The sequence below is a fragment of the Macrosteles quadrilineatus genome, unplaced genomic scaffold (assembly GCF_028750875.1).
Source record: "Macrosteles quadrilineatus isolate MER2022 unplaced genomic scaffold, UCM_ALF_1.0 Scaffold_3__2_contigs__length_128488019, whole genome shotgun sequence".
Taxonomy (NCBI): domain Eukaryota; kingdom Metazoa; phylum Arthropoda; class Insecta; order Hemiptera; family Cicadellidae; genus Macrosteles; species Macrosteles quadrilineatus.
This window is the reverse complement of record NW_026542596.1, coordinates 16,721,974-16,742,006: the sequence shown is the minus strand read 5'-3', so window position 1 is coordinate 16,742,006 and position 20,033 is coordinate 16,721,974. Positions and strand designations below refer to the sequence as shown.

General features: G+C 35.5%; 2 protein-coding genes across 2 annotated transcripts in view; one reads left to right on the top strand and one right to left on the bottom strand.

Annotated features, from left to right (window-relative positions):
* Positions 1 to 4,637, bottom strand: part of LOC128988871 (Fanconi anemia group D2 protein-like) — a 56,591-nt gene extending 51,954 nt beyond the window's left edge. Inside the window, exons 1-4 of the mRNA XM_054410594.1 lie at positions 3,809 to 4,637; positions 1,997 to 2,148; positions 969 to 1,111; positions 284 to 413 (exon numbers count right to left, since the gene is read on the bottom strand). Coding sequence (XP_054266569.1) covers positions 284 to 413; positions 969 to 1,111; positions 1,997 to 2,148; positions 3,809 to 4,490 — 1,107 coding nt within the window. The 5' untranslated portion in view covers positions 4,491 to 4,637. The remainder of the gene's footprint in view (positions 1 to 283; positions 414 to 968; positions 1,112 to 1,996; positions 2,149 to 3,808) is intronic.
* A 5,167-nt stretch (positions 4,638 to 9,804) lies between these two features.
* Positions 9,805 to 20,033, top strand: part of LOC128990841 (vacuolar protein sorting-associated protein 41 homolog) — a 36,029-nt gene continuing 25,800 nt past the window's right edge. The window contains exons 1-5 of the mRNA XM_054413455.1: positions 9,805 to 9,932; positions 10,953 to 11,093; positions 14,502 to 14,675; positions 15,577 to 15,700; positions 16,231 to 16,441. Coding sequence (XP_054269430.1) covers positions 9,900 to 9,932; positions 10,953 to 11,093; positions 14,502 to 14,675; positions 15,577 to 15,700; positions 16,231 to 16,441 — 683 coding nt within the window. The 5' untranslated portion in view covers positions 9,805 to 9,899. The remainder of the gene's footprint in view (positions 9,933 to 10,952; positions 11,094 to 14,501; positions 14,676 to 15,576; positions 15,701 to 16,230; positions 16,442 to 20,033) is intronic.

Genomic DNA, 20,033 nt, shown 5'->3' with positions numbered 1-20,033 from the left:
GCCTTTTGTGCACAAATCATATGTTTTATTATATTGTTCATAAACCATCTATTGTTTTTCATCTCTTTTATTGAGTAAATCTTATCAATCTTACAATCTATCATCAACATTATTGGTCCTTCAATAAGTTGAGTAATCTCCGCAATTTCACTCCGTTTCTTGATCAAAATAAACTTATCAGAGTTGGAGGACTTAATCAATCCACTCTTGAGTATGATTCAAAGAACTTCTAACAGTACCACTACTGGAACTTCTACTGTATTCAAAACTAAGATGTACAAACCAAAGTGTCAGTTGAAACAAGAACAATCTCTAGAAGCTGATCATTTACTGCTTTTCCGTTATTCATCCTTTCCAAGAATCTAAAGCACTGAAGGATCATTCTAACCCAAGTGATTACGGCTAGGTCACCACTGAAAACAGAAGCAAAGTATTAAAAACAAGGCATATATGGAGTCATTCAAATAAAAGAGCGGACAACTGTTTTAGATTTTTTTTTATTATAAAGTCAATTTCATCATGAAATAGGAAGTGGATTGATAAGTATGTTGATTAGAAAATATTTAAAACAATTATTGTATGATTGTCTTTTACTTAATTAATTTTGATTGTCAATAACTCTAGCCGGCGTAAAAACATCGGGACCCGTAAAACACTCTATAACTTTTAACTAATTTTGTACTAATTTTGATTAAATTAAATTGCAATCTTGAATCTAGTACAGTTAATAAGTAGACTACTACCGGTATGTACTTTAGCACTTTCATGAGGGTTGTGAGTACAGTTGTTAACACAACCCACGTGAAAATAAATCTGATGTTATGTTAATGACACAACTATCTCTCATAAGAGATGTGCTGCACGGTGAATGCAGACTTGACTTGAGTACCTAAGAAACTCACTAAATATTTTGAATAGTTGTGGTAGCCTGTATCTATAATGGCCAAAGGTTTCAGTTATAAAGTTACCTGGGTTCATCCATTATGAATTTGGCAAGTTTATCCATAAGCAGTAGCTCAGTGACTGGAGCTTGTAAGCAATCAATGTGCAATAGGAGCCGCATGACACTGTCCTGTGTTGCTCCACGAGAGACATCGCAATCCTCGGCTGTCTGCAAAAATCAAAACTGGTCAAATCAAAGTCAAGTGCTAGGTTTTTAACATGGCAAATGATAGAGGTCTATACTGTAGCCTTAAGAAATGATGAATCAAAAAATGTTGATGATAACCTTTACCTTTTACTAACTACTAACTAAGTTAGGTACCTAAGTAAAATTTGTAAATCTTTGAGCATTAGTAAAGCTTAGTTGTTATTATTGCATGTACGGTATGTGTAATGTTTAGATGGGTTCAATAATAATGGTTTTAGTTACCTAAAACTACTTTTTTCTAATCCTCTTAAAAATCCTCAATAGGCTACAGTAATATTTAGGCTAATATTTGTATTTATTCACACAATGTCTTTTATTACAGTATAATAGTTGTATTTTATTTTAAGTTAGTATTTTGACCTGAGTTACTCTGTAAAATAGTTTAATTCTACTGAGAGACGCTCAGGAATTGGCCTACCTTAAAAGGTGTGTGTGTCTCCAAAAGTAGTATGAAGACAAAAAATAATCTCTTACATTTAATTTTATAGCTTAATTCTTTGAACAGCAGTTTAAAAATCTGGTCTAATGTTACATTCAAAATTACAAGATTTTAATCTTTTAACTCCTACCACAGAAAACGTACTACTATAACCCAGAATGCCAACCTCATGGTAAAAAGCATTAAGCGGTTTGAGAGAGCTTTGCCTGTCAATCCGTAGGCAGCGCCACCAGCGTTGCTATGCTATTGCATGGCAACGCTGGTGGCGCTGCCTACGGATTGACAGGCAAAGCTCTCTCAAACCGCTTAATGCTTTTTACCATGCGGTTGGCATTCTGGGTATAGTAGTACGTTTTCTGTGCTCCTACGTATGTAAAATAATGTGAATGAAAATCTTAAACACTTACCTCTGTAGAGGAAATGGCATATTTCAAACATTTGTCATCAGAACAATATTCTTCTAAATCTTTCATAATTTGTTTCACGTTTCTTTTTGATTCCTCCTCATTGCTACAGATAGCATTCTTAATGTCTCTGACAAAAACTGCTTGATCTGTTCCTGGTAGAAATAAAAATTTGAGAAATTAAAACAGAACAAATTTCTTATTAACACTGTAAGTAGGCCTGAAAATCACAATTCGTAAGTTAAAATAAAATGCCTAAGTTAAACAGTATTTAAATATGTTGGTATCAGATGATGGAATAAGAATGGACACTTCATCAACAGCATCAATTGGGGAATTATGTCATTGAAGGGGGGAGGGGGTTGGAAGGTGTTTTCTAAAACTAATCAAAAGCTTTAAAGAGATAAATTTTAAGAGATTGGCCAACCTCTTTTGACCTTCATTTGCCCGTCCACATAGGCCTCGGGACTGTGCGTGTATTTTAGTTGAGCTAGTGGCAAGTTGGTACAGTCACTAGGGTGCTGACTCACCACATTCTTATGATGCAGACTCATCAGGGTGTGTATTTTTAAGACAAAGATGACTGTTGGGTCAATTATTGTAAGAAATATTACTTAAGTTATGTCAATAGCGAAAAATACTGGATGGTGAATTTCAGAACATGTTTCAACACAACTGAACCTGCTCATCATCAGCTGAGTAGCCTACTAGTGAAGTGTGTCCCACCAAATGGCTTCCTCATAGTTCAGTAAATTAACACATAAAACACGTAAAACGACACAACATTTAGACATTAAAACAAAAATTGGTTTGTTATTAAAACACGTATGGCGACGTTGCAGGCCTGCTTGGACGAGCATACAGTTGAACACAGACAGAGAGTGTGTCCCCAACCCTCGGCGCGACTTTAGGCCTGTACTCGTCCAGTTGTGTCGAAACATGTTCTGAAATTCACCATCCAGTAGGCCTATTTTGAGCTATTGACATAAGTAGGCCTACAGTTTATCTACAGCTCAGGAGCTTAACAATGAATTTAAATGTTGAAACAATGAGAAGACAGCTTTAATACTGACTAAGATAATGTGGTTATTAAACTATGATCAATTATTATAATCCCTCGTGATCAAGGACAGCTGGGTCCAGTTAACTATAGGCTATGAGCACACATTCAGTGACTATTTAAGCGAGTTGTGAGCACTACTTACTTCAGGTACCTACTTAACTGTTTTTTACCAGTAATCAGTACTTTAACTTCTAAAAGAGGTTAGGCTATGTTTTCGTTTATAACCTCTCATTGCCACACTGATAATGATGCAATGACTCATTGTACCAACCACTTAATGGACACCACTCATGAACAATTGAATTGGTCTCAACAGCTGAAGTTGGCGTTTTAAAGATTACAATTTTGCTTTTTTTCTTTCAATCCTTGAACCTCGCTCCGTTACTATTGTTGTAAAGTAAAAAAGGCAAGGCTGTGAAGTAGCCTAAGTAAACAATGCTGTTAAAGGGAATCTTTTTAATTATTAAAACTGAATTTAAAAGGGTTTAAAAATGGTCAAAGGTAAACCTAATTTTCAGGATGAAATTATCTGAAAATGTATTACTTGAAATATCCTTCATCTCTTATAGTTTGGTTATTGAAGAGCAAAATGTGACCATTCAAGGTACCGGTACTCAAATCTCTTATCAGAGTTTGAACATTTAAACACAAATTAAATGCTATCCTGTAGGCTACATATTGGGTCTTGCCCACACACATTGTAATTGACAATTAATTGACTTTATTGAGGAAAGTAATTGACTTTTACTCACTTAATACGTTGGCAGAAGAGCCATCAGATAGTATTAATCCTGCTTGTTCAAATACCTCTTCTAAATATGATAGTTTTCGATCCTTTCTCAAGTCTTCTTTCAATTTTTCGTGAGCCTTGGTTTTATGTTCATCATTTGCAATAAAGATTGATGATGTGGGGTTTTTTGTTTCCTTTGCTGTTCTATTATAATTGTTACTCGAATTTAGTGGCACTTGAGTGAGTTTTTTGTTAACTTTGGTTGTTTTACTAATGGTGTCAGCAGGATCAATTGATCTTAATTGCTTTTCAGAACATTTGCGCTTATGCGTAGGACTAGGTGTTTTTGAAGCAGAACTTTCAACTTTTGATTGGTTCAGCTTATTGGAAAGTGTATGATCCCTCAAAACAGTAGAGGTACTATTAAAAAATCTACGAGTCTTCTTGGGAGACGGTTCTGAATCTGATAAAACTTCATCAGAGTCTTCAGGTTCAGGGGTTTTTACCTGGCGCTTTCTATTACTATCTTTATCCATGGACAACGATGGATCGTCATTCGTAATGATTGCTTTAGAAGTTTCTTTGTTTGAATGCGAAGATGAAACATTATTTTTAGCCTCCTCTGAGTCTGGTACATTTTGTTGGGTCTTAGAAACCATCCTAACAATCCCCAAACTCCCAGATTTTGTCCTCCGCTTGTACATTTTGATTGAATAGGCCTATAAATATTAAGTTACTCTATTTATTCCAGTTAACAAAGGGAAATGGAATTAACAGAGATAGGCCTATTAACTTAATAGGCCCAATAATAAGGCTACAACATGGACTAACACAAACTGCCACTTAAGTTATTAACTTTTCAGCTAACAAACACAAGGGCAAGGATTACTAAAACTTGCAAAAAAATTCGGTAGGCTAGGCCTAACAAATAAGCTAAGCCCTATGAAACGAATTTGACTAACACAACATATTAGCCTACAAATTAAGTCACTTGTGAATCACATTTTGAAGTAACTTATTCACTTATCAGAAAGGTAATAATAATAATCCGACAGAGACGGCATAAACAGTTTTAGCAGAAATCCCAATCAATCACTGAATGACTGAATCACTTGCACTTCACTTCTCACTTCACTAAACTTTAGGTAATAGGTTTTGTTTTGACTTTGAGTAGTTTCGTTTTTGTAGTTTGAGTTTGAGTTGAGTTGAGAATAAGAGATTTACCGCGAATGCGAAACTCAAGGGCTGCTAAGTCTAGATGAAAACTAACCAAAATGAAAAAGGATGTTATTATATAAAAATGTAGTTTTATCATAATTTGATATAGCTACTACTTTTGTGCATAGAACCATAGAAAAATGCTCCTATGGTATTAGTCAAACCGTAATTTATGTGATCTAATAAATTTAAACTTCAAATTTAGTTGAAATGTTAATATCTAAAAACGATGACTTATTTGGACACCCCATGTAAATTTCAATATCAAACGATGGGGGAACTGTCTACTTTCGTGGGGTAAATAAAAGTACTCTCTTTTAATGCATTTTGTAATGTTAATCTAGCTGAATAAATGAGTTATTGAGTTATTTCTTATGGTAAATAGCATCTGAAATTAAATTATGTTTTATTGCCATTAAACTCAAATACAGGTATTGGCAAGCGTCACAATAAGTATACAAAAAAATGTTTCATTGTTTCCCCTAACAAATCAAATCCTTAATACTATAAAAACAATTACAAATTAAACACTCTTTAAGCTGTCTCTTAAATTTACGAAAGTCCATTTCACTAGAGAACATTTGGGAGGGCAATAAAAAATGAGCGAATTATAATACATTTAATTGTTTTAAAATGACGTTTTATGTCTGGGAATGTTCAAAGTATTAATAGATCTTGTTTGATTAAGTTCAGAGTTTTTCTTAAAGCAGTGTGTATGAAAAATATAAATACACGGAAAAGTGAGAAGACCCGTTTCAGAAAAAAGCGCTTGCGTGATTGTATTAGCTTGAGATGACCTAAGACTCTGTGGCTTTCTTACATCCTAAAGTTTTTGACGTTTTCGGATCCCCAAACGCCAATGGCATAGGACAAATGTGGTTAGACGAGGGCAAAACATACAGTTAGCAAAACATGTCTGCTCATAAATTTTAAAAGTCTGCGAAGAACAAAGTGAAAATCCTAACTTCGGAGTCACACAATCAGTGAGAAATAGTTCAGATTCCTATTGATGGAAATGCCTAGACATTTGACATAACGATCTGACTCGACCACCATGTCATCTACGTGCAAACTAATTTCCTCGGAAAGGTGAGATGAAATCGTAAAATCAACTAAACTAGTCTTTTTTTATTTACAATAAAATTAGATTATTGTCTAAAACCCATTGAAGAGCGGCATTGGACTGAAGAACCGCTTTAATCTCCAAGTTCTTCCGACATTTTATATTTAACAAACGATATGTCATCAGAAAATAAAAATATCTCAGCATCAGACACGCTTTTTGGAATATAATTTAACAAGATAAAAGGGACCTAAAATTGAACCTGGGGTACACCTGCCTTAATTTGACAATATAGCTACATTTCTTCAATATCCCACATTTTTCGAACGAAAATTTAACGGTCTGACGACGTGCAGCTAAAAAGGAGCGAACCCATTTGTTGGCCACCCCTCTAACACCAATCTCTTCGAGTTTTTCGAGAAACACTGTCAAAAAATGCCTTCGGAAGATCAAAGAAAATACCTGCAGCGGATTCTCCTTTTATCCAAGGATTCAACTGTTCTGTTGGTTAAATCAAACATTGCATCAACCGTGGATTTATTCTTCATGAAACCAAACTGATTTGAAAACAACGTGTCATTTTTATGGATACAGGAACAGTCTGGATGACTTTGATTTTAAGAATCTTATTACATCAGCCACTTCAGTTGATGATACGAGTAAGGAAAAAAAGATGACGCTACATATGTAGAATGTCTGATTTGGGGGTCATCAACCATCACTCTGGCTTCTGATTTATTGTGTGCGTTGTGTACGTTGACAAGAACAGATCTGAAACCAACTTTGGATCTCTTAAGCCATCTTTATTTTTGACGCACTTGACAGTCAACCCTGGTGATCTCTCTGTGTTCCTGTGCTCGTTTATAATTTGCCAAGCCGTTTTCGATTTACAGTGTATTTGAAGAAAGGTTAAGTCTGTCAAGAACAGTCGATGACTTGGTACGCCTTATAATGGACCTGTATCTCCTTCTTCAGTGACAAATAAATAATGCTGTGTCTCCTCGTGATATCCATCCAAGTCTCGAGTAAGGTGCCACCGTCTCATCAGATTACTCATTTCTAGCTCCACGAGAGCTAGGTACCCTGTAAGTGGACGATTTATTTTTGCTCTTTAGTTTTATTTTCCTTTCTGGAAATTCCAGGTCAAAAGCAAACTTTACCGTGGATATAAAAGTTTCCATCTTTGCGTCTATTGTGGTGGCACTAAATACATCACTCCATTGTTCACGTTACAAAAGATATTTAAAGACTTCCACATTACGGCTACAAAATGACCTTTTTATAATGTATCTAGAACCTCTGTCAAGATCTCCTTTCTTTAAAACGACAACTTGTCCGTGGTGTATAATGGTGGTGGATAACGCAGTAACCAAAACGTAGCATTGGATTTTGTTCAGAATTTAATGGGCTACAACTAAATTTTAATCAAAATCGTTCGGGCCATTTTTCAGAAATGTTGATTTTTCCGTTATTTTATGGGCTTTATGGGAAAATCCCAATTAAAAATCAAAATTTGAAAAAAAATGAAAAAAAAAACGCCTGGAGATAATTATAATGGAATAGAACCCTACACACCAAATTTCATCAAAATCGGACTACAGGTGTGGTCTGTAGCTCTGTACACATCCAGACCCACAGACACAGACAGACATAAGTTCGAAAACCACTTTTTTGGGCTCAGGGAGGGCCCAAAACGGATATATCCACTCAAATCTCAAAAATTTTGACGAAAACAATACTTTCTCCATATACTATGGTATAGGGGGAGAAAGTAACAAATAAGTAAAGGCTGGACCATAGTTCTAGGTGTCTGGCTGACGCATGCGCATTAATTTGCTGTGTTAATTCCCCATCTGTCAAAACTTGGGCTAACATATGATTAAATGCAAATTCGTTATTATGCATGCGTCAGCCAGACACCTAGAACTATGATCCGGCCTTTACAGCTGATGTATTTTTAACTCTAGGTATATGGAAAGTTACCTTTAGAAAGAAATGACGACATTATAGGGCAGTTAATGAATGGACAGTTTTGCGCAAGGTTTCTCGTCATGACGAACATTTTAAGTATATGGTTTATGGGGGTGTGACTTGTAGTTTTCTCAAAAGTTTATGGGTACTTGGGATTCATATTATATGGATCTAAAATCTTTGAGACATATCTTTTATTTACTTTCGGTAAAACACATACAATGCTGATCAAGAAGCTCAAAGTATAATCTTTGAGATTGAGATTGAGACACGGTCACGGTTGGTTGTTTTGTGGTATTTACTCAGGGGAGGTATAGAAGAGGCTACGACGACAGCTGTGGGCTTCTTATTAGCTGAGGGAACGCCATTACCGTAACAAAACGATCGGTAGCCAGCGGCCTCGGTGGTCTAGTGGTTAGCGTGCCGGGCTGATATACTGTAGGTCCCGGGTTCGAATCCTGCTGGTGGCATTAACTTTTTGTCCAAGAATTTTTTATTATCAGCAAGTTTGGTTGGTTTGGTTCGGTTATTACAGTTTAATTTTATTATTAAGTCACTAGCTGACCCGGCGAACTTCGTATCGCCTAAGTTATAGGTTTCCCCTAAGACAGACCGATGGAAAGAAAGTACCGTTACGTTTAATTTTCAAGATGATCTCGTTCGCATCGCTCAATCACGTCCTGGTTGAAGTTCGTTCGCTACGCTCACTCACCTTTGGGTTGGAGCTCGTTCGCTACGCTCACTCACCTTTAGGTTGGAGCTCGTTCGCTGCGCTCACTTGCCTTCAGGTTAGCTCGTTCGCTACGCTAACTCGCCTCCAGGTTGAAGTTCGTTCGCTACGCTCACTCACCTTTGGGTTGGAGCTCGTTCGCTACGCTCACTCACCTTTGGATTGGAGCTCGTTCGCTGCGCTCACTTGCCTTCAGGTTAGCTCGTTCGCTACGCTAACTCGCCTCCAGGTTGAAGTTCGTTCGCTACGCTCACTCACCTTTTGGTTGCAAATTAGCTGTTGTCATAAATGTAAAAGAAATAATAGTGCTGCACCCTGTTGGTAATACTTGTAACTTTAATGCTATTGAACATCATAGAACAGAACCAACTTGTTTAATTGAAACAGCTGTTAAGATTCATTAATTCCATTTCTCACAAGGTTAACATGGGAAACTCCAGAGCCACTGGGGCGGAGCCCTTTTAAGAATTTCGAAACGGGAAATAGTTTACGTCCGATTCGCATACCTACAGAATTTACACACCAAATTTCATAACGATCGGTGAAGTCGTTCCGGAGGAGTTTGCAGACAAACACTGTGACACGAGAATTTTATATATTAGATTACAAAATTTTAATTGAGCAAATTCTAGTTTTATTTAATAAACAGAATTATTTTTCCGATTACTAAACTTTTGTTATATTATTTCTTTATCAGCAAGTTTGGTTAGTTCGGTTAGGTTATGATAGTTAAATTTTATAATTAAAAAATAATAAAATTGAATTTGAGACATTTATAATTTTATTTTATGAACAGAACTATTTTTGCGATTAGTAAACCTTCATTGCCAAAGTGCTCTCTACTACAGCGCTGTTCACGGAGGAGTTTTGAACTAAATGCCTCATTCGTACCTCCCCTAAGTCAGACCCGTTGTTTTGTTTGTAGTGGAGGCACTGGCACTGTCAGTCTGTTAGTTCTCAGTTCAGTTCAGTACTCACTCAGTACAGTATAGAGTAATGTCGTTTTAGTAGGTAATGTCAAAATACTGCTCATCATAAGTCAGGTTATGTTTTGGTTGTTGTACATTTTCCCAATGAATCACAGGTTTTTCTCCAGTTGATAATATTGTTATTTGAGGATTTCTTTTATAAATGGAATCAGCAATAAAACCAGAGAATGAAAATGTAAGTCACTCTTCAGTGTTATAAAACACATTAATTGAAATAAGACATTCACTAAACTGAAATGGAATTGGCTCATCATTGGCTAGTTTGTTTAATTATGGCAGTGGCAGTTAGTTTGTAGAGCTTACAGCTGTTGTGTGTGACTCAAATTAGTCAAGACAAAAGGCCTAATCCATCCTAAAGGGGTTTTTTCTACTTGATTCAAATGACTCAAATTTTCACTCTATTTTGGTCCTCGTACATAGTTGTCTTGTTTTCAACCATTTATTTTTTTTAAATATTTAAGGACTAGCCTTTATGTCTAGGCTATTTAAACTTTATTTCCTATTATTTTAATTTATTTATTGATTCCCCATCGGTATAGCCACTTTACAGTAATATAATGTTTATTATAAATAATATAAGTAGGCCTACTAAGATAGTAGGCCTAATACTAACTTAAGTTAACAATAATAAATTAGTTATGGTCACTGTGCCCAACAAGGAATGATCATCAATAGTTGATGTTTTAGAAACATCGATGTTCAGCATTGTACTTCTCATGGCTGAAATCACATTTGTTTTTGTTCATAATTTATCTGTGTTTGTGTATGTTAAATTTTGTGTCTATTGACAACGTCAATGTGTTTCAATCATTTTTATGAAGATGAGAGGCTCAAAAATGATACTGTTGTTTCAAAACTAGTTGCCCAAGACTAAACTAGGATTGAAGGTTCAAGGTATTTAATCCTATTTATACTGTTAAAAATAAATCCTAGAAGCAATGATAAATAAACTGTTAAATTTTCCTATAATCTTGACAAGTTGGTTTCTGAGCATTTACTGCTGAATAAAGGAATATCGTCTGGGAAAAAATGGGTTCCCCCTGCAAAGAAAAAATTGATCCCTTGGTAAGTATTTTGTTACACTACATTGAAGATCACAATCCAGCCTTTCTGTAGTGTGGTCCCACACTAAACTGCTTGACTTTGTGAGGAGATGCCATATTACCACTTAATTCATCTTGTTTTGGGATTGTAGAATGAAAAAGACAACAGCTGTGATAGGGAAAGCGTACAGTCGGAGGAAATTGAGCCGAAATTGAAATATATGAGAATGACAAATGATCTTGTTAATATACTTAAGAAAGATGCTGCAAGCTGTATTGCTGTTCATCCTAAGGTGAGTTAAATATGTAGGTACACTTCTTAGTTAATTTCTTTTTTAATGCTTCAATTTCAACCTTGAGGTTTGAATAATTTTCTCCCTCATAACTTAGAGAAGACTGGTGGCAGAATTTAGAATGGCAAGTTGTCTAATGACAATAAACAGTAGATGGAGGCAGTGGCTAATTTTCAAAGGTTTAAATGACCTCCCACCCCTTCTCTGAGGGGTATTCCACACCCCCCAAACCCCCGGGTGTAACCTCCCCCCTTAGGGTCATCTAGTTAAGCATGTGGATGGAGGACTGTTGTAGCTGGATATACATTTTGTATTGCATCACATATGCAATATACGTTGTTGTGGTCCAAACAACGTAATTTTACTTTACTCATTGTTGTGGCTTGCCCCTGAACTTGAATTGAATTGTATTGAATTGAATTGAAAATTACTTTATTCATAAATCATACAAGTATGTACATTGAATGGCGTCAAAATTCTTTAACTAGCCTACTTAAACTTACAACATAATATCAGCTGTACAGTTCATCAAAATTATACAGTACTTTTTGTGTTAAGTATATTTTAAGCTGGGTTTTGAAATTTTTTACAATCCTCAATTTTCCTCAACCACTCTGGTAGCCCTTCCAAAAATTTTCTTCCAGCACATGACGGTTTTTTGTTATAAAATTCCAATCTATCGGCACCAACAGCAATTTTGTTTCTATGCCGGGTGCCATATTCATGGTTATCCCCTTGTTAGGTAACATACTTTCAGACAAAAGATTTTGAGTTAAAAGAACGGGAAAACATAAATGCCGTACACAGTCATTATACCCATGGCTAAGAAATGATCACGTACGGAAACATCCCAGTTTAAATTTAACATTAGTCTTATCACTCTTTTCTGCAAAATTAAAATTCTATCTAAATTTTTCTTTGATGTTGCACCATAAACACTTATGCCAAATGATATTGGGGATTCAATGATAGCAAAATAAAGCTTTTTCAAAATATCTGCTGAACAAAATTTAGACATTCTATAGGCTAAATTGCATAAATTCCAAATGTGATTTTGCTGACAACATGGTCAACATGGGAGTTCCATGAAAGATTATCATCAACTACTAAGCCCAAAAATTTAGTTGTAGTAACTTGATTAAGATTAGAATTTTTAAAATTAATCACTGGATCAATTGGATTTTTTTGTTTACCTGTTAAAAATACTATAAAGTTGGTTTTACTGGAATTTAAAAGTAATTGATGATAGTTTAAGAAAGCATCTATTGTTTTTAGGCAATTCAAAGAGTTAAATTCCAAACCGGAAACAGATGTACTGCTTTCTTTTAAACTTGCATCGTCTACATACAAACTTATTTTATTAGATATATTGTTTTGAAATGACCCGGGCATTCCTTTGATGTAACAAAGAAATAAAACAGGTCCCAAAATCGAACCCTGTGGGACCCCATGTTGAATAGTAGATAACTTTGAGCAGGAGGTTGAAAAAACGTTATTTTTTAATTGCTTCATTTCAACATACTGAGATCTCTGAGTTAAATAGGATCGAAACCACTTCAATGACCTACTGTCGGCACCCAAATCTCGGATCTTCCCCAAAAGAAGCTGGTGTGAGACACTGTCAAAAGCCTTAGTCAGGTCCAAAAATATGCGTACTGTTTTATTCCCTTTATCCACTGAGTTTATTATTGAATCAATAAAATCTACTGCTGCAGTTATAACAGATCTACCTGGTCTGAATCCATGTTGTTCATCATCATGCAAATGGTTTTCTTCTAGATAAGTTACTAATTTTTTATAAACAACTTTTTCATATAATTTAGAAAATGATGACAGTAAAGATAATGGTCGATAATTTGTTATATTTTTTGGATCTCCATTTTTATAGGGAGGACTAACTTTGGTAACTTTTAATTTTTCAGGGAAAATTCCACTCAAGAAAGAGGAATTTATTATTATGAACAAGTGGTTTGACCAATTGTTTGCCAGCATATTTTAATACTGTCATAGGTATTTAATCGTAACCGGTTGATAGTTTACAGTATTATCGAAAGAGTTTAGAATACTTAATATATCATTATCACATACAGCATTCAATTTAAATTTAGCCGTTGGAGGACACTGAAAGCTTGGACAAGCCTCACCCCCATGCAAACTATCATTTTGAGCTAGCTGAGGCATAATTGATGAATTAACATAGCTATTAAAAAAGTCATTAAAAATACAACTTAGGGTCTCTGTACAAGATTCCATCAAAATCTATTTGCCGCCCACATTGTTGTACAATCCCGCCCATCATCAGAATAGGTCAAGTAAAGAAAGTAAACAGGAATAATTTTCAATCATATTGTGGGTTACCAACAAATAATTCTCTACATTGAAAACTCATAAGAGAAGTAATTTGGGTCACACAATTCACCAAAAGTAATGTAGGTCACACATCAGATCCTCAGATTTTGTGACCCAAATTACAGTGACCGACATTAGCATCACTCTCGTCATTTACTAAAATGGAACATAGAGGCCATGGTCCCCTTTGCTGGCCATAAGTTTGGTTAAGTATGCGTTTGACGTATATTTTCTTAGTTTTAAATCAGTTATTTGCCTTATTGTAACATTTATTACCAGTACCGACCATTACACAAAAACTTAACTCTTACAAAACGGATTTTAAATAAAGACTTTCCGAATAAACCGGAAAGCCTGGCATAACATTACGCCTCACCTACTTCACCCACAGTCAACAACGAACTGAGAGAGGCCAAAATATCGATCCGCCCGTAGTCAATAGGGTTGAAAGACCTGACGAGAACTGGTTCCGACCCTCGAACCCAGCATTACATTCACGGCCAGGGACGCGACTTTTAACGATCGTTATTGCCAGTATAATTTCATTAAAAAGCCTGTTTGGTAATTTTTGTCAATATTTTAACACTATAAATTAATTCAAACCAAATACTTAAAATTTATTGCCTTAATATCACTGAAAATATAAGCTTATGGATCCAACTTCTAACCTAGGGGACAGGGTTTTTTTACTAAATATACCCATTTTGCAACTTTTCAAACACACTTTTCTTTACTACATGGTATTAAAATCTAGAAACATAAACATATTTATTCGAAGGAATGTATAATAAATTATTTTAAAACTATTTGGAGCAGGAATAGATAGCAGAAGAGGTATAAATAGCTGGGGACAGCAATTGTCCTGTTTTCAAGTTTTTACCCATAGGCTACCTAGTTTATACTTAGCTAAAATTGATTGTTTGAAATTCTTTTGGGTGATACTCAGTTTACATTGTTCAAAGGACATTCACTTTATAGTGAATCTTCAATTTTTCTTATAAGTGAAGGATGTCAGCAATAATCTTTAATTTGAATAAAATTTTATTGGTTGATTTTCAGTTTATCTGTATCGGAACACAATTCGGTTGGATTTACATGCTAGACCACCAAGGCAACAGTGTACGATATAAAGACAATGCTTCTCAGGGGTTCAACGCTCACACTGTCTCTGTCAACATGATTAGCGTCGATGTCAACGGAGACTTTATAGCCAGCTGCTCAGACGATGGCAAGGTCAATAATTACTTTTCTTTGTTTCTTTTAAGATTGTCATTGGTTTGTGGCCTATGCAATTTTTTAAGTTTTTTTTATGTGTTTCTTCCATATACTGAACGTTATATTGATCTTGGATTGTCATGTACATTTATAACTTAAGCTTAAATTCCAAATGAATTTTAAATTCAAACAAAAATCTTAAAATCACCCTACTTGGAGGTTTATTTTATTTCCTTAATTCTTTTTCATTCGGTTTTTCTATTTAATTCTTACAATATACATGGATATATTAATTCAAATGTTTTTAGTGTTAAAAGGTTTTTGGTTTACTCTTCTTTTAAGAACTAGCATCAAGTTCTATTCAACGGTATTACAACAAACATGTGATTTATCAGGATGATTTAACCATAACTAACCAACTAGTCCTTATCTCAAATAATTAATAATTGATTATTGAAAACCTAAGCTGAAGTCTAATAACAATTATTGGTATGGTCAGAAAAGAACCTATGATTTAATGTAGCACATAGATCATCATTTATGAAATTAATAATATCGCCTACGTAACTGTACTAGTTAGGGTAGCTATAAAATTGCATCTGGCTGGCATCAACATACATATTAACAGTGCAATGCTTTCTTTTCACATATAAAGTAAACAATATCGGTCCAAGACAGCTGTCTTGAGGTACACCAAACGTTCTATGCAAAAATGTAATGTTTCGTTTCCCACAATGATGGCACTGTGTACTGTGCATGTTGTATCCCAATTAACTGCATTCCTACCAATCCATTTAAGTGAATTTTTGCCTATAAAAATGTATGTCAAAAATATACTCTTATGGATTCAGCTGAAAAGCAATCTATTTATGTGCTGTTTTTATGAATCAGTTTTAGCATGTTTATGTGCTTGTCCCAGGTGCTGGTCCATGGTTTCTACACTTCAGAACACAACCAGACACTCATGTTAGGCAGACTAGTCAAGTGTGTAGCTATCGACCCCAACTACTCCAAGCCAGGGACTGGACGTAGATTTGTCACTGGTGAGCATAAGGGATTATTGTTAACATTTTACATCGCGATTAGTATAAAGAAGTTTTCAGGAGGTTTGGGGATGTGGATGCTGATCCCATCATTAGGTGGATACCTAAAACATACGCGTGACAGTTCATAAATTCAGCCAAAGCTGGAGATTGGAGGGTCTGAATGCTGTTTTGGCTAGGTCAGGTGTGCAGCATGTGTAGTTAACCTGTCTATAGCAGAGATTAACTGAATAAGTCCACATAAAAAACCTATTGAACAGCGGAAGTTTACAGAATGGGTCAATTATTTGCGAGATGCACGTCAGTTCAGACCTTTGTTACTTGACCTTCTTACTGTTTGTGTGTGTATACAGTCCACTTATATTTCACTAAATATAATTTGGATTTTTGTGTCTTTAACATGAGGGGACACCAAATAAATTGGCAAAAATATTAATGACACATCCCTTGGGCAAGTAAAGTTGAGGAAAATATTGGTATAAATAGTTGGTTCCAAGCTCAGAGTGAAAGTGAGGTTTGAATGTCGTCAGGTGACGAGCGCTTAGTCCTGCACGAGAAGACGTTCCTCTCTCGGATCCGCTCGACCGTGTTGTTTGACATGGGAGTGGAGGGGGGAGTGCAGAACGTACGGTGGAGTGAGGCGGGACAACACATCGCATGGGCCACACAGCAGGGCGTGCGAGTCTACGACATCACCAACAAGTGCTCTCTTGGACTTGTCAAGTGGACCAAGTCTACCAAGTCAGTCAATCACTGTTATCCTCAACTGTTCAGTCAAATTTCAGGGTTGCCACCAGCCATGAAAACCTTGAAAAGCGTGAATTATGCGTGAATTTAGGTGACCATGAAAAAGTGCGTGAATTATGCGTGAATTTCGTCATTGGACCATGAATTCTCAAAATCATTATTAACAATTCAGCCAAAACCCCTAAATGTGCTGAATCAAATACTCCGTATTAAAACCATTCTCGAAATGAACACCGAGATAAAACGTCAAAGTGGGAGTGTCGAGATAAAAAGTTTTGTTGCCATGGCACGAACAGAAACGATTGCGTAGTTCAAGGTCAAATCCGATCGCAACCGACGTCAGCCGAGTAGTCTAGAGATGGGAATTATCGTTGTTTTCCGGCAACGGTTATAACGATAACGCAGCTGCCCAATAACGTATTGCGGCAACCTGTTATTTCAATAACGATTGCCAACTCGTTGCCGCTATAAACCGTTGTCCGCCGGTCGGTGTTGCTGTTGCGGCGTTCAGTTATCATTGTCGGTTGATCAGTTCAGTTTTCAGTTGTAGTCGGGAGTCGGGCGTTGCCGCGTTGTCCAGACAGGATGCGTTATTCTAGTTCGTTTCAGAAGTTATCGTTGCTCTTGCTCTGGTAGCGTTGCGGCAACGGCACTAATGGCAATGCATGTTTTCGTTTTCGTTGTCGCGCGGCTTTCCTGCAACATTGTGTAGATAGATACGGTATTATAATAACAGGGAGTTCTCTGCAACGTGTTGCCGCGATAACGTTGCCGTGGCCGCAACACTGTTATTCATCCTGTTATTCCTGTTATGTTATAACGCCCATCTCTACCACCGAGTTATTGTCTGTGCGAGTACCGATCTACCGATAAAATCGATGCTTTCGGAGCTAAAACATCGATCACATCGATGTTTGTTCCGAGTTTCTCGTCTGTTGTCTGTTCTCTGCACTGTAACAGCCAATTAACCTAAAACCAATACAATTCAGTTCCGGAAAACATCAATATTTCATATTTCATTACTTTTGTTGGCCTAAAAGACCGATGTAACAAACCAAATCATCGGTTCGGTAATCTACCATCGATGTAAACAAATAACTTCGAACATCGATAGAAAAGACATCGATGTTTCGAAAACATCGACAATCGGAATTGATGCTCGCTCTCATTCTCTACTCTCTACTCTAGTGTTTGTGTGGAATGAAATACAGAGTAACCATAACCTAAAAGTTTTAAACTGATCTGAAACTTAGAAACGAGTCAAACGTTTGAAGTTTGATTGAAGTAGTGGTGGACCGGTGGTGGACACTGGACAGTAAGATCACTTGTTGCACTCGTGATTCAGTTTTGTGCTTCTTATAATTGATTACCCAACACTCAGTGGAACAAGTGTTCAGATTAAATATTTTTTATTACTGATATATTATACTTCCGATACTTTACAACGTTAAAATAAGAAGTACCTTGCCTTGCCATAAAGGTCAAAATGGCTTGCGCCGGCTGGAACTTAATCGTCTTCTGTGTTTGTTTTGGTCAAATATGTCGTCATTTCAAACTACTGTCAGTGTTGAGTAAATGTGTTACAACGTGAGATTAAGTTTATTTATTTAGGCCTAAGTTGCAAGAAGTCAATGTTGTGCTGAAAAATGGTGATTTCGTTCTGAGGAAGGTAACTTAAATGTAAATGTTTTGTTGAAGCATATAACTAGGTGTTTTCAGTCAATACGAATCTAACTAAGTTTTTAATGAGATGTAAATTTAATTAAATAATTGTTTTAACTGTGATTTAAACCTGTGTAGGCAAATAATAATATATAAACTGATCCAATCTGAAGAAACATCCTCCTAACTAAGTTTATTTTAACCTTTTCTGTAATGTAATTAATTATTTTTTTATTACTTAATGTAAGTTAGCCTATGTCTAAACTTACATACATTCCATTACTTTTGTTTCGTTCTTAGCTTTAACTAAATATTTATTTACATAATCTTACCTTTTTAGAGTGTTTTTATCAGTCAGTCGGTAACCTTTAATCTTCTCAATAAATAAAAGTTGGTTCAGGCCTAACTTAGCCAAGATTCAGTTTTGGATTACAATGTAGGCTAGCCTACTGTGTTACAGTATAAAGTAATAAATTGCATGTGCGTTTTAGTAGGCCTAGATATGGCCCATTCATTACCAAGTTAACCATTTCTTGATCATGTTCTTAACATTTGTTTTTATAGTAGCCTATTATCTTAATTTGATGTTTAGACAGTGAAGTTCTAGGCCATTGCTGGATTAACTAAGTTAAACCTTTTATGTTTGGATGCAATGTTTTTTAGGTTAGGCCTAGACCTAACTACCAATCCGACTTATTTTTTTATTTATTATTTCTTCTAACGTTTGAATTTATCATTAGGCCTATGATGTTGTTAAATCAGATGTTTCAATTTTTTTTTAATAATTACATCTTATTATCACACACAAGATTTTTATTAATCCTTTTTCTTCTGTGATTTTACTTTTTTAGACTGGATAAATTATATTAAATTCTTATTTTTAACTCTAAAATAAACACATGAAATGTGTTTTATTTGATAGTAGCACACAAAACTATATATTGTCGATAAATTAATGTACAATTCTGAACTAGGCAACACTCTTTTATGGTGAAATTGTGCGAGCATATACCCCATGAATTTTTCAAAACTACCAATGAAAACCTTGAATTATGCATGAATTTTTTTATTTCACTTTGGTGGCAACCCTGAATTTGCAGTAGGATTGAATGATTGATTTGATTTAGCTTACAGCCAAAATTAATGTTATATTAAACACTATAAGTAGTTAAATACATGTATTATTGGTAATCCTATTTGATGCCACTTGTGGTGGCAACTAGTTTTGGTCTATACAAAACAATCATTACGCATCATAGGGTCGGAAAAATCACGTCTTCTGAAGGTCGTCATATTTGACATGCATTAATAAAAGAAATACTCAACTCACATGAAAAGAATTTATAGCTTTACGGGTGGGAATTTACATCTTGACTTGAGTGTTGCGTCTTTTTAGTACAGTAAAGTCCTGCACCGTATATTAACCCGGCAACCTAGATTTCTTGTCAGTCCCAAAAACATTATAACGTAAGTTCCACATAACCCTGCATTGGTGTTAGTTATATGAATCTGTGATACAGAACTGAGAAGTCACTCAGTACATTGTCTTATTATTTGAACTAAGCGAACTTAGCAGACACTTATCAGAGTTTGTAGAACTGTACTGTACCAAACACTGATTCCTTAAACCAGGCGTCTCCAAGCTACGGCTCACGTTCCTGCAAGGGGTTTTTGTACGGTACGGTTTTTTTAACAATATAGATTTTTTTATGTATTGTCATACATTAAAAAAATAAAATATTTGTTTGATTAGTAATAATGGGTATTGTTTTAAGTTTTGGAATGATCCATATGAAGGAATTTTTTTACCAATACAAGAATAACTGAATGCCTATTTGGAATTTTTGCCTGCCTGGCCACCAAGATTTTACAATCTGGCCCTTGCGTAAAAAATTTTGGAGACACCAGCTGCCTTAAACTATGC